General features: G+C 39.5%; 1 protein-coding gene across 3 annotated transcripts in view; it reads right to left on the bottom strand.

The window, feature by feature from the left end:
- WDR37 (WD repeat domain 37) overlaps window positions 1–15,174 on the bottom strand; it is a 43,678-nt gene extending 28,504 nt beyond the window's left edge. Inside the window, exons 1-6 of one of the 3 annotated variants that reach the window (XM_088159333.1) lie at window positions 14,999–15,174; window positions 9,836–9,867; window positions 5,858–6,035; window positions 3,103–3,199; window positions 1,320–1,415; window positions 1,088–1,152 (exon numbers count right to left, since the gene is read on the bottom strand). In XM_088159333.1, coding sequence (XP_088015459.1) covers window positions 1,088–1,152; window positions 1,320–1,415; window positions 3,103–3,199; window positions 5,858–5,995 — 396 coding nt within the window. In that variant the 5' untranslated portion in view covers window positions 5,996–6,035; window positions 9,836–9,867; window positions 14,999–15,174. Of the gene's footprint in view, window positions 1–1,087; window positions 1,153–1,319; window positions 1,416–3,102; window positions 3,200–5,857; window positions 6,036–9,835; window positions 9,977–14,998 lie in introns of those variants that run through there. The other 2 variants (XM_014872262.2, XM_014872261.2) reach the window with 2 other exon arrangements.
- Window positions 15,175–15,508: the final 334 nt, after the last annotated feature.

The following is a 15,508-nucleotide window of genomic DNA, read 5'->3' as shown; positions in this document are numbered from 1 at the left end:
CAAACAAAAACCCAAATAAACAAACAAAAAAAAAAACCACTAAACAAAAAACCCACAAAACACAACACTACGCTAGAGGGTACTAACTCATAACTACATAGCCCCTATTAATATCATGTTGTCACTATTTAAGTGGTCTCATTAAAGAATTTACAAGTCCTTAAGTCTTAAAAGAGGCACCTTTATGCATCAAATTGACTAGAACAAAAGTCTGAAAAACCAGAAAATAAAAAGGAGACCGAATAAACCCCAGTAACTTCAGTCTATTTCACTACTCAATTCTTCCTCTCAAACTTCCATACTCGAGGTATTTCCAAGACACCTACACCACATATCAGCCTTATTACAGGTCACCACAGAGCTGCTATACAGCTGGTTCACATACCAGATTCCACTGTGGTTTTCTTGCATTTTATTTAACCTTAATACTGTATCATTAAATGACTCTGGTGTAGAGAATAAAGAGCAGTAGTTAAACTCTCTGCAAAACGTGAAAAAGGGAGGAGAGCAAGGAAAACAAAAATACCAGGCTGATGCAGATGTACAGAAAGGTTAACTGTCCAAAACACCAAGCAAAAAAAACCAGATCACTAGCTACTGATGAGCAAGGCTTGCAACATAAAGGAAACAAATTGTTCCAGTCTCATAGTTAAAAATAAAAATTATTTTTAAAAAGAAATTTGTAATATACACAGTGGTGCCTACTTAAACCCCCATTTCAACTGCAATGCCCAAACCCTTTTTCAGAAATCCACTAGCATGTTCTCTATTTCCCTCATGAAACAGAATTATTTTTTTAGTTCTATTTACAAAACAGCACTCCCACATAGATGTGTGCACACTCTCTCCCCTCCAACATACCTTCTTCAAAAAAAGACAAGCAATTATTGTAACAATATCACATGGTATGGTTGAAATAATGGGTCATTGGTGAATCCAAGATAAACATACTGCTCCTTAGGAGGCAGATTTACTTACAGACCAGCCTTGCCCAGCTTAAAGAAACCACAATTTACAACTTTTAAAACACATTCACATTAGTCTCACGGGTACAGATGGATGAGTAGAGATTTAATTAGTCTCATACCTTGCTAGTAGATGCCTTGTAAGTTGTCTTTAATTTCTGAGAAAGCTGACTGGTACTATGACTCGCTGTTGAGACAAATAAATTCAAAGGAAGATATTTCAAATACAGCATTAGCTCGTTTGTATAAGTAACTGATATTAATTCCCTTCAGTAACATTCTAACTTTTGGTCAACAAAGTACAAAAAAGTGAATTCAAAAATACTGATTTATGATTCTTTGTGTCTCTCTTACCTTTTGTTTTCAGTTGTCCTTTGCTCAGTTCAGCACCATCAACTGTCTGTCCTTCACCCGCCAAGCGCTCATTCAGTGTATCAATCTCCCTACGCACTAAGAAATCCAGAAATTCACATTACTAAGAAAAACTGACTAGCATTATTAAGAGCATTAACATACTATTTAAGAACTGTTACAGTTAGTAAGGTATTTTATGCTAAGGAAAGGAGATCAACTGGGATTTTATAAAAGCAGGTCTCGCCAAGACATAAACAAATAGTTATGCTGAATTTTCCAGAGATCAACCTTGACCCAGATTCCACACAAAGTATTGGTGGATTCTAATTACTCGTACTAATAAATGAGACTAAGGTTTAACAAAACCATTTCTGTGAAATATATGGCCCATCTCTATTGAATTAAACCCAGCAGAAGACAGAAAACCTGTGGCATCTTAAATATTTTAGCCACAGAATTAGCACATCCTTTCTTAACAAGGGTTTTATTAATCACAAATAGCATCCTCCCTGAATACTTGTCTACTACTATAGTCTCTCAGGAAAGGTAATGCTGCAAATGACTATTTTTTATACTTTGGAATTTATTTTTTTTAAAAACTATGTACAATAACTCCAGCACTAGTGTAGGAATTAGACCAAGAACAAAAACTATTAGACTGAGCATGAGAAGAGAAAAATTTAGAAATTGTCAGGGGGATGAAAAGAGATCACAATCATAACTAGAGCTGTGAGGCGAATAAAGTAGATAAAGAAATGGAAATTAAGGAAAACAATCATACTCTGGAGAGTGCAAATCCACCACTTGTCTTCTGACAAGCATTTCTGAAGGGTGGGGAGGGAAACTCTACTTTTCTTGCTACCAGCCAACTTCTCAGCAGGAGGCCAAGAATTCAGCTGAGAAAATTGTCACTAAAAAATGTGCACTTTTGATGACAGCCTTAAATCAACACGATTTCAGATTTTAAGAGAATAAAAAACCCTTAAAATTTCAAAAAAAGCATGTTTTTAATAACATGAGTGTCTGGTTTAACTGTGGGAACTGATTAGGTGTGAGAAAAAAATTGACTTGGATCCAAGTCAGACAGATTCCACAATTCAGAAGCCAAGGTAATGCAACACGGCTTAAAATTCCAGCAAGAGAAATTGAGCAGAGGCTTTACTGCATAGGCCTGTGCTAGTTAACTTTGGATCCTCTTACATCACCTTGGATCACTTACATGATCAGACAACTGCACTGTCATCAAACAAATATCTTTTTCAGATAACACTTGGAATTTTTATCTGAGTGCTTGACTTCAATACTCTTGAACAACTGCAGGTGCTGGCTATGCAATGTGTAAGCCATTTGATCCAAAACCACCCCATTTTACACTTTTTCAGGCAAATCACTTTTCCAATTTTATTTACTAATATTACATCATTAAAATTAAGCCTGTAAATATAAAACAAAGCCAAAAAACTTCAAAGCCTGGATGGAGTTTCTGGAGATTAACATAACCAGAGCCTACAATGATAAGGAGACAGACCCTTCAATGGCTTTGCCCAAGATTAAGGGGAGGTGACAGACATCAGTTCTCACTGCTTGTGTCAAGAGCTAAGAAATTATTTTTCTGAAAAGCTACAAACTCCATCTTTGGCTACAAGTTCAGAACAACTCCTAAATTGCTCACACAAAAGCTACAATAATTATACTACAATATCCAATGTAAGTGTTTTAATTAGTGTTACTATAACCTAAATACAAACAATTCATAAGTTGCCAGAAAAAAATAGATACTCACATTCCAAATTTTCAATATACAGGTTTTCAAATTCCCGCTCTATTTGTCCAAAAAGTTCAAGGAGTGTATTCCGGACAGCAGATGGTAACTTAGAATCCTAGGAGGCAAAATATTGGGGGGGTTATATTTTTCTTTATATATATTTGATAAAATTACTCTTTAATCTTGAACTGATTTTAACAGTTATATCAATGTCCCAGCAAGGAGGGAAATTAAAACTACTTCTAGTGTAGAACTCTGTGCATCATAAAGTAATTCATTCTAAGTCTTTCTCTTTCAAGGGATAGAATTCAAATCATCTATGGTATTTGTTTTGGTTTTCTTTACCAGAAAAATATTATAAAATCAAGATACATGTACAATTCATTTAAAAAAAAAGAAAGTGAGAAAAAAATTATGTTTAATATCAATATGTTTCCAGTTCAAGATAAAAGAATACCTTTGTTTGATAAAGTAATTCAAAGGCTGACTATGCAATGGGTTAGAAAGTTGTGAACACAAAGCATCTTGTTACCAAAGCTTAAGACAAACTAAAATTTTAAATGTGCTGTTAACATTTGCCTACTTTTGTCACTAGCCATAACTAAGTGTGAAGAAAACTACAATTTCTAGTCCTTCCCTCCTCAGATTTTACTCGAGCATTCTATTCTCCAGTTGCTCATAGACCACAATATGTAAATTGGCTTACTACACTTACTATTTAGCTAGGTAGCCAGCTATAACCTTCTTTTAAAAAAGCCTTCACTTCACTGAGTCACCTTCCGCCACAGCCCCGGGAATTGTCTGCAGGCACAGCGGGAGAGGGCAGCCATCACCCTGGCTGTGTAAGTTATTCCCCAAGTTTTAAACAGAGAGCAAGAGGAACCACTCATAGCCATGATACAGAGCACACCTGCTTTGTGCATAATTCAGTTTTACACAGGTTCACAGCTGGTTTAAGTGTGGCACTGTGCTGGAAGAAATGGGACCATGTTCCTCAAGCCTCCCTACATCATTCCTTTCTTCATCTGCCTCTCCCTTGATAGGGTACTTCTGTTCAGGTATTCACAGACAGCCAGAAGCACAACAGATCCTAATTACAACCAACTTGAAACAAAACTGATTAAACAAAAACACTAAATACATTAAACACTATTAAAAGAAACACTGAAGTTAGAAGAATTATTTCTAATTCAATTACCCAATAATTTCATACAGCAAGGTTATAGCAGAAACTAACTTATCCTACAACTTTTGCAACTAAAAAGGAGATGTAGAAGTTTTTCAAGCCACTTCCCAAAGCCTGAAAGTATAAACAAATATGAACTTGTAATGAAGTAATCAACATAGTAAAATGCATTAACTTTCTTTCCTCTCTTTAAAGTTGGGTTATTAAAACAGCATAACAATAATAATATAATTATAATATAATAGTAATAATGTTATCTCTTTATCTGCAGAAGTTCTGAGCTAGATCTCATGCAGTTCACAGGTCCACTGTGAAGGAGCATTAATACTCTCTACTTTATAGAATCTGCCACCTAGCTGCTCAAGGTCAACAAAACCAAACACAATGATAGATAAAACATTTTAAACATATATATATTACAGCATAATACACTTAGAGTTTGCTAAGAAACATGAAAACAGCTTAACATTTTGGTTTACTATGCAGGGGTGTCAGCATGTCTTGACCTCTCAGCTGCCCTTCATGCCTTTCCTGAAGTAAGGCTGCAGTAGTCCCAAATGCATAAAGAGTTTTCTATCCAAGTACTTGCATTCTCCAACTTCTAGATGACTAGAAGCAACAGTCTAGGCTCTGTTAATTTCCAGAAAACCAATGCTATGATTTACTGAAAAAATAGATTCAATTTTAAAAAACAGTCACAACACTGAGAAAATGCCAGGATTTCCCCTTAGGTTATCTGCAGACTTCAGTGTGAGGTTTCTCGTTGCCAAACTCCATTTGTATTTCAAACCAACTGTCTGATAAAAATCAAGTTTTGCATCATTTATGCCAGTCCCACACTAACATTGTGTAGTCAATTTGACAATAAACACTTTTTAAACTTGTATTTGCTTATCTTTGCCAGTATTGCTTCTGACAGAAGCCTTACCTACAGGTAATCTCAGAATTTTTAGGTGCAACACTCCAAGTCCAGATTGCACCCACTACACCGACCCAATTAAGAAAGCAACAGAAGCAGTGGCTGCTGTTCTTTCCCTTAAGTTTAATCCCAGAATAGCACACCTTCATTTCAGCCAAGCAAAAAAAAAGAAAAAAAAAACCCACACAAACAAAATCTGAGCTCACACTTCTGTCAGGCAGGCAGTATTTGTTTACTTTATGGAAAGGAATGTAGAACAGCGTTCCAACTAATATTTTCCCTATCAGAGTCATCATAAGAAGTATTTGGTTTATTCATATTTCTGGGTTGCTACTATTCCAAACACAAACTTATGAAAGCAAGAATCAATGTTGAGCTTTTTCTTTTGCAGGTAGGGGGAGAGGTGCAGTGAATAAACAGGCTGGGGTTTACACTGTTTTATGGCTTTATCATTCATGTGAGAACACACAGAAGCTGATGAACTCCACAGGTCTCAACACAACCTGAAACACTGTCAACATTTATATCAACGATTTCCAAAGGCAGTGAGCACTTAAAAGCAACAAAATCAGTTGTTCCTGCAGCTTTACTGGACATATTTCAATATTTAAGTTCTTCCCATAGAAAACACATTAAAAAGTGATGCAAGCTTCCAAGCATCACCTTACCTGCCCTTCCAACATGTCTCTCTGCAGCCCCGCCCGTTCCTGCTCGGAACTGTTGGTTCTTCTGATGGAAAGGCTGTGTGATTTACGTTTCTGCTTTGCTTGGCGAGCAGATGCACAACTTCCACTTTCTATTGGCATTACTTCAAAAAAACAGCTTCACAGAGGCTCCTATGGTAAACTAAGGACAAGTATTACACATTACAAATTGCTTTGCCAAACCACAATTTAAATATTTTTCTCAAAATGGAAGTATTTAGTTCTACTAAACTCTGGAGTTGTTTGGGTTGTCATTAAAAAGAAATCCCTCTTACTTACAGCTGTTCTTCAAACAACATTAAGTTCAAAATGATATGCATATATGTAAATAGAATGGAATTGCTTCTGCATTATTTATTCATTAGCTAACAAACCTCCACAAAAGGAAAATAAATTCCACTTCCTTGCTCATTTTGGAGAACACCAGCAGAGACAGCCCCAAAATGCTTCCCGGAAACAACTATTGTGCATACTATAGTTCACTGAAATGCATGCAAAATTAAAACCCTGCTGGAAAATGAAAGCAAACATGGTAATTTAGGGACACTGTCAGGTTAAAAATGTATTATTCAACTTCAAGTGTTACTATACAAAATTTAACAGATGTCCTCGTTCAGACATAAGCAGAAATTAATTTTCATGACAGAAGTTCTGAAAACTACCTTCCACCATTTTTGTCAGCTCATGGTTTCATTTCCCTTAATAATGAAAGTGCCCATGAACTTACTAGAGAGTAGTGAAAGTGCACCTGACACTTGACAGGCTGCTGGTGATGTGGTTCATTTCTGTCACCTTCATAAAGCCAAATATATGCGTTTCAATATGCCTAAAAACACCTGACAGTATCGCCAAACAGTATTACCATGTATGAGCTACTGCTTCCCCTGTTTAAGAGAAATCAAATTATGTCTGATTTATTGCATAAATGTGGAGAATATATATGAAAAATCAAATTATGGTTGATTGCATAAATATGGAGAATATGTTCTTTACTGTCAAAATCTTATTTTTACAAACATTTAATTATAGGATTTTTTAAAAATTTAAACCCAACATTCAACAGAAATTTTTTGTTTCATGGGGTACCAGTTGTTAAACATTTCAAATGTTTCAGGATTGATTACCCAAAATTTTTCAATCATGCACAATGGGAACAAAATAAAAATTCATTCTCCAGCATAAATCATTTCTGAAACAACAATTAAAACTTAAAATAGGTGCAATAGTCTGCAGAGAAATAGGAGAGCAGAGTTGGCAAAGCTAACCAGGCAACTGAGCTTCCTTTTAAACAAGTCAATCAGAGAAAATTTAAACCAAACCCAGGGCCACTTCCAATTTAAGATCCACCAACACGCTGGATCTCACGCTAGGAATGAGCACCATCACTATTAACAAGATCAAGCATTAACCAGTTCAAGGTTTCACATGGTGTTTGCAGCTTTTTAACAGATCATAAAGCCAAGGAAAAGCATACCTTATTAAAAACACAGTATGCATCATGAATAACAAGAGCTTGAAATCTCCTTTGGGTTTTATATCACAAAATGAAAATGTATAAAGATACAGAAATTTGTATCAAAAATGAGACTAGATTTAAGATTTTAATTCTCATCCATCCTTATTAAAAAACTTGGTATTTTAATTAGCTTTTTGAACAACTGAGTTCCAGTAACCTGACACCAATTCCATAGTGAATCTAAAATAAAATTTAGGTTGTACCAGTGACCTGTACTGTACTACAAATTTTTTTTTCATATCCTCTGGATTCCAGAGAGTCCTCCCCTGCACCTAATCCCATTAGAGCTTTCTATGTGTGATTAATCAGTAGTAACTAAATAGCGACATTCACAAATTAAAGAAGAGACTAGAAAAAACTACCATTGGGTATTTCCCTATTTGCCTAAATTCTGCTGTTCACTGTGGCTAGATTCCTGTACACAATTTTTTAAGAGCCCATCCCATAAACAGTTATTGCCAATTTTCTGGGCTTCACTAAGTATCTTCCTGTTCATGAACATATGGTCAAGAATGAGGAACAGGTTTTCCATGCTCAACACATTTCTATTTCTTTTCAAAAGAAGATCAGATCCCAAGCACACATATATTTTTCTCCGTCTTCCAACCTGCCTCATCTCTCCCTTAGGAACCACTCTTTCCATGGCTTTCAGTTACCATATCTTGCAGTTTGGGATTACATTTTAAGGCCAGAAGCATCAGTGTGCACACAGGCAGGTTTGTTAAGACAGTTTTATTCACACATATAGCTATATATAATCCCATAAATCCATTAACACCATTTCACTTAAGATCTGGGGGTGGAGAGGGGTAAAAAAAGCCAAAAGGCAATTTCTAATCCCTGCCAGATGTGGCTCCTGAACTGTTAGACACAAAGATGTGAATGTGGCTTATGCCTTACCAGCCATTATTTTAAGGCTCTTAGTTTCCACTTGCCCTTTCTGCCAAGCTACTTCATCTTGGACGACGTTACCAAGCAATACTCCTTTTCTAAGTGCTTAATAAAATCATAGAATGATTTGCATTGGAAGGGACCTTTAAAGGTCAATAGTCACATTCCTTTGCAATGAGCAGACACATCTTTATCTGCATCAGGTTGCTCAGATGACCTTGAATGTTACCACGGGTGGGGCATCCAGTACCTCTCTGACCAACCTGTGCCCATGTTTCACCACCATCACTGTAAAAAATTCTTCCTTCTCAATGGTACTCTTTTAGGTTAAAATCATTATCCCTTTTCATATCACTATAGGCCCTGATAAAAAGTCTCTCTTTCTCCAAAGTTCCCTTTAATATTGAAAGACCCTGATAAGCTCCCCAGAGAAATCTCTTGGGCTAGAAACCCTATCTCTATCAGCCTTATTTTTCCACAGAAGAGGTTTGCAGCACTCTGATAACTTTTGTGTTATCTAACAGGTCCACATCTTCTTGTGCCATGGCCTTTCACTGGCTGCATGCACACATTTCTGCCTCACATCTGGCTTTGCATGCCCCAGTACTCCCGGGTCCCTCTCTGCTGGACTGCTCTCAATCTGTTCACCCTCCAGCCTGCAGTGATATCGGGGACTGCTCCAATCCAAGGTACAGGACCTTGCAGCTGGCCCTGTTGAACTTCTTGAGATTTGTGTGGGACCTGTCATGGTCCCTCCGGGTGCTATCCCTCCCCTCAATTAACCAACTGCAGCACTCAGCATCTGTACACACAGATTTGGCAGCTATACACTCTAGCACATAGAATTTAAAGGGACACAGTCATATGCATGAGATTACATTTTACAGAGTGAAATTCTCACGTTCACTATATGGAAGTTTCTACTTTGGCAGCTCATGAGCAAATGGAGCAGACTGGGTAGGAAACACGGCCGTTCCTGTCTCTGTTTGGTAGCAGCACTTCACCTGCAGCCAGTGTCACTGCCAGGGACTGCCCTCTCCTCATGCAGCAGCATGACACACCACCCATGCACGTTCTGGAGAGGGCAAACATGCAGCTGTTCCCAGGCTCGGCAGGAGGGTGCACACAGCCACAGCAAAGCTGAAACCAAAGAGGCCACAAGCAGGCATGTGCATACAGAGGATGGGAAGGAGAAGCTAAGGGGAATAGCTTCACTGCCTTTAATATTATTGTTCTGAATCCCACCAAACAGCCTTACAATCTCTGAATAACGGAGCAATAATCAAGAAGGTTTTTTAGAACAAGGATTTAAATTCAGTTTTAAAATAGTGACAGTGTCCCTTTAAATATTATCTTCACTTTGACAATTTCAGAACTCTTAATTCTAATGGCAGCAGTAAGAAGCTATAGGTTTTTCAAGAGTAGATTTCACAAAAACAGATCCTTGGCAATATGATGCTAAAAAATAAGGTGCTCATTTCTAGCAGTTACCTGATTCCTTTTATTATGTAAGGTTTTCAAACAATGAAAATTACCTGTCCAGAATATCAGTGTCATGTTACATATCCTATGAAAACCATATTAAATATTGATTAGTGAAACAGTCAGTAGTACACAAACCAGTCAAAGTCTTTCAATTTTTTGAAACTTTTGTAGTTAGAACACACCAGACAACAGGAAAGGGGGAATGAGGGAAAACATAAACACATGTCAAGGCTAGGCACCAAATCCCAGTCAAACCAAATAAGAAAAAAGTGCTTCAAAACAATCCATTATATATTATTAGACAGTTATAATTAATCTTAACTTTCGAGTGTTCCAAATAGGTTCTGAAAAGAAAAACCCACTAAGGTCACTTTCCTTCTACTCAGTAATGCCCTAAGTAGGATGGAAAAACCACCAAGTAGTATTGGAATCTTGCTTCCTGAATCAAATGAAGCTAAATTCATAGGAGCTAAAAATTAGCAACCAAGCATAAAAAAGGTTGAACAAAAGTACTTTCTAAGAAAAAAGGGAGAGGGAGAGAAGGAGGAAGTGTATTGTATTACTAAACTATTTTCACTAAGGGTGGCAGTTCACAAGTACTATATTACTAAAAAGTGAGATTAAGAGACATACTGAGCTATTCTGTTCAATGAGATTGTAAAACACTACATTTGCATAGACTTCACACAATGATCTGTCAAAACCTCCAGAGAACCTTTCTAACAATGTAAATCTGCAGAAGTAGGGGAGTAAAGGATGTCCCAGAAAATATCAGGACCACAGGTGGTTACCATTTGCTGAATGCAAAGGTACTCCGGAATTTCAGATATGCTGTTTAATTAAACTCACAGGATATTTTACAGTGTGTTAAATTGAAGTTCCGCCACCTACCTTTCTGTAACAGATGTACTCAGTCACAGGAAATATTTCATCAGAGTAACAGTAAAGAGCAGATGTGTAACCAATTACTGTTTTAGTCAGCTACAACAGAGAAACAGCACCGACAAAGAGTGCATACACGGGCCTTACCAGACCTAAAAACTCACTGCAGCAATAGCTAATTGTACTTGCCTACTTCTGCTCTTAAACATAGAACAAGAAGGCTGCTGGAAGGAAAAAATTCCTGGGGTAGGCATGTTGCTGAAGCCAGAGAGAAAAGCTGCTTTAAGATGTGTCCGAGCACAGACAGAACGACTACAGTATCACATTTCCTTTTTTGTTCATTCAAGACAACACACAAATCTGTAAAAAGAAAGCATCAGCAACATCTTCCCCAAAATCTCCCTGTTCCATTTTCTTTAGAGTTTAGAAATAACAATAGTTACTATTTAAATGATTGTGTCAAATGAAAAAAAAACCAAAACATACAATTTTAGCATATTTGTGTGTGCTTAAATCTCTTCATCTCATGTCTCCCATTTTCAAACATGGTTTAGAAGAAAATTTCCATGTATACTACATAAAACACAAAGTCATTTTACAATAGTAACTATTGTCCAGTGCAGCACTAAAACCTTAAAATACAAATATGCCCATTAATGTAGGGGAGTATGTGGGTTCGGGTGGTTTTTTACCACAAAGCTGGGAGGGAAAGCAGAAAGAGAGGAGAATGATTACAGTTATTAAGTTCTTAATTACATGGAACTCAGTTTGACAGCATTATTCATGAGTTAAGGGAATTTAAGTATCAACATATGCCACTACACTCTTTTATTAATATGCAAAGAAATCAAATTTAAAAGAGTAAAACTTCTATTTTGAGGTCTTCAGTGAACAATTTGCTTCAGCGATGCTGTACATTCAAGTGCCATTAATTCAACGCAAGGCACAAGACAGTGCACCTGAGAAAGATCAGGTTAAACAGACTGCTTTGTAAGACTAGTTGTTTTGCTAAAGGTAAATATTTAGGAAACAGAACCATTCCAGATCATCACAGATGATGCTAGAAACAGTAATGAGTGTGCTCAAACCTTGTGAAATCCACTCAAGCATTACAACATTGATTTTTTTTTTTCTAAATTTAGTGCAGCTTTCTATCAAATGAAACTGGATGTTCCTCGAAATGTAAAAGGGGAAAGCAGGCATGCACCACTGAAGGTGACAACCTCCTTTCAACAGAAAGCAGAGTAAAGAAGCTGCACCAATAAATTTTAAGTACGTTATACAGCTGAAATCAAGGATAAAAACTATAACAGATTAGTGAGTACCTACTCTAAGCAAGCTTCTAACACCAACATCCAAATGTAAGCCAGCCCAGTTTTGCTGCTAGCAGGCTTTGATCTTGCTAATTCAACTGTGTCAGCAAATGCTGCAGTCACACCAAAATGCAGAGCTGACCTAGCCTGCCATACAATCTGCTAAAGAAAGAAATGCTACTCTCATCATACAAGCTTATGTTGTTTTATGCTAAACAACAATAATTAACAGACTTGGATTTTTTTTTTAAATATAGCAGAAACCTTCCTGAGTCCACTAATAATCATCAGACTAAGACCTATTTATTGCTGATGTCCTGAAAGCTTACCTGGGAGACCAATGCCACCTGTGCTAGCTGAGTGCTCATTGTTTCAACTAGTTTAAATGGTGCAAGGTACAACATACTCTTACGTTCAACACTAGTTACTAACCTATCAGTATATATTGTACCTTCTTTTATTTATAGGTACTGATTAACTGACTTTATTGAAGAGTTCAACTGACAGCATCAGGTCCTGCTAGATGACTTGCAGCTGGTTAACTCCTAAAATATGTTTGAAGGGTACTTTATTTCCTCAGCTGTTTCACAGACACTGCAGCTCCCTTGCTGCATTATCAAATCCGTAACAGCCTACAAGTAACCTACATGCAGGCACAGGCATGCAAATACAAGACCTGAGGGTGAGGAATCCTAAGGAAGTTCAAGAGCAAAGGCAATTTAACCAGGTGTTTGTTCAAGGGAATACTGCACCAAGAAGCCAGAATCTTATTCTGCTAGTCTCCAAACAAATAATATTTATGTAGTTCTTATGGATGTATTGGATGAATTGCTATTATGGGCTCATTCAACCACAGTGGCCTTTAGTATGGCTCTTCATCTGGAAATATATTACTTGCCAGTAAATTAGAATCTTTTAGTTCTTAAGACTTGAACAAAAGCATGCAATTTTGACTGTAACTAAGAAGAAGCTCCTCAGGAGCACCAATAAATAATCTCTGTACAGCACATTCTTGAAGCATTACCTCATATGGTCTAGCACAGAGAGCTATGGAACCTACCAACAGTCCGTGTAAGAGCACTGTGAGCACCCAGCCTACCACCTTGAACAGCAAGCCTAAAAATAGTCAGTACATATTGCTTGAGGATGAGAAAACACAAATCCCTCTGGCTTACAAGGAGACCATCCTGATTCCTATCCATTCCTCAGTGGTTGTTCACAGAGCAGTAACCAACTCTCCCCACAGGGCTTTGAAGGGCTGGACTCCAGAAAAAGCCCCTCACCCTGGCTTTCACTTCACAAGACAACCTACTAATAATCGTAGCTCCAGGACTTAAAATTCCATGACATAAAGTGATCCTAATCTCATGTCAAATTTATAGAACGCAATACAACTTAATTCCTCCTTACTTGGCACATACTAGCTCTGGCTTGCAATTTCAGGATTTCATAGAAGTGAGATCTTCTTGTAAGACACTATCACCACACTCCCAATATTTGTCTTGTGACTGTACCAACAAACTTAAGCACTTCAGTCCATACTAAAGACTGCATACTTCAAACAACTCCAGAATTAAAGAAATAGATGGTAGAAGGGCCTGTCTATATTAAAGAGGCAGTCTCACCTTAGAATCTTTAGATTTAAGATTATAAACCTAGTTCAGGAACAAACATATACATAAACAACTGGCATTAAAAAGACAATCAACATAACAGTTGGTCTTTACCTTAAATTCTAATGTTTGGTGCCACCACCTTTTCTTAAAATAATTGCCCAATTCCACAATACACAAAGCTACAGCTAAAGTTATTACAAGACAGGTTAGAGCTGACACCATGCACAAAGATTATCTCATCTAAACTAATCATTAGAAAACATACTTGTGGGTTCTTGGGGTTACACCAGCTCTCTTTCAAAAACATCAAGAAATGCCAACAGCAGACTTGCTTGGAAAGCAGTTGCAGAAATTCGCTTAAGGAGAATGATGCAGTTGTAATGATGTAAAATGGGTGCCTGAACAATAGATGTTTGTATGTCAAGGTGTACTCAATGACACTGAATCACTTCAAAGAAGCTGTTCCACCAGTTCCTTACGTAAACCTTCCAAGACATTACTGTTGTAGAAGGCCCACTTTAACCGCCATAACAAATTAAATTTGACAAGCTGGAGAAGAGAGATAAAAACACACGCAGAAGTTTCTCTTTTCTCACAAACACCAAGATGTCCTTGAGCCACAGATGAACACTTAGCTTGAAAGAAGTTTTCCTCGGCTTTGCATGAGGAATGGAACCTAACATCCACCTCTGAATATGTCAAGTATATCTATTCTTCCCTCAATCTTATTTTCACAGGGTTTTAGCTCAGTAAAAAGAGAGAACTACTGAAGATCGCTCATTACAGACAACTTTTATCCATCTTGGACATCCTCCCATTGCTGAAGGCCAGATCCACCCCATGCCACCACAAACGGTGCTCCCCTCATCATTTAGCTGTGCCCACTTCAGAAATTTGGGCGTTTCACGTTTACTCCTTTTGTACAGGTGTCAGAGGATCTGAACTCCACCTGTAAACCACTGGGGCTCTACGCTTGGCCTGTCCTGAGGATAAGCAGCAGCACACGAACAAAGTTAGCGAGAGGAGTCTCCTCAGCAGCACCCTTGGCTTCCCTGCCCACAGACCTGGAACCAGCCCCACAGCCCCAGGCTGGGAGCGCTCAAAAACCACGACACACAGAAGAGGAAGGACAGCTTATTTTCGGTTACTCTAGGTTTTTATAAGAGAACATGCAAGTCATTTCACGCGTAAATAAAGCGGAATAGGACGCGCAGCGAGGGGGTGCCCGGGCAGAAGCCCCGGTTTGCCCCGCGGGCCTGGGCGGCGGCGGCGGCACCGCGCAGGTACCACCGCGATGGTGCCACGGCCGCTGCCCCGGAGCCGCCCGGACCCCGCACCCCTCAGCCCCTCGGGCGGCCGCGAAGATGGCGGAGGGTCCGCGCCCCGCTGCCCCCGCACTCACCTGTCAGCCACAGCCGCGGCGGCGGGCGGGGAGGGGCAGGGCCGCAGGCGGCGCGGAGAAAGAGGAGGGGAAGGATGAGGACAACGAGGAGGAGGAGGAGAAGGCGGGAGGGGCAGCAGCAGCGGAGGCAGCAGCGACGATCGCGGCGCCGCTCGGGCAGGACGCGCCTCCCCGGTGCCGAGCCCTCGCGGCGACATCCGGCGGAAGCGGCGCGGCCCCCGCTCCGAGCCGCGATGGCGACGGGCTGGCCCCGGGACAGTGTCCCGGCCGGCACGGCCCCGCGGGCTCGGTGGTGCCCCAGTCACCGGTACAGCCCCGCGGGCTCGGCGGTGTCCCGGTCACCGGTACAGCCCCGCGGGCTCGGCGGTGCCCCGGTCACCGGCACGGCCCGAGGGCTCGGCGGTGCCCCGGTCACCGGTACGGCCCGAGGGCTCGGTGGTGCCCCGGTCACCGGCACGGCCCGAGGGCTTGGCGGTGCCGCCGGGGCCGGGCAGGAGCTGCCCTGTCACC

This window comes from Sturnus vulgaris, chromosome 1 (genome assembly GCF_052056855.1).
Source record: "Sturnus vulgaris isolate bStuVul1 chromosome 1, bStuVul1.hap1, whole genome shotgun sequence".
Lineage (NCBI taxonomy): Eukaryota > Metazoa > Chordata > Aves > Passeriformes > Sturnidae > Sturnus > Sturnus vulgaris.
The sequence above is the reverse complement of the archived record's forward strand: the minus strand, read 5'-3'. Positions and strand labels throughout refer to the sequence as shown.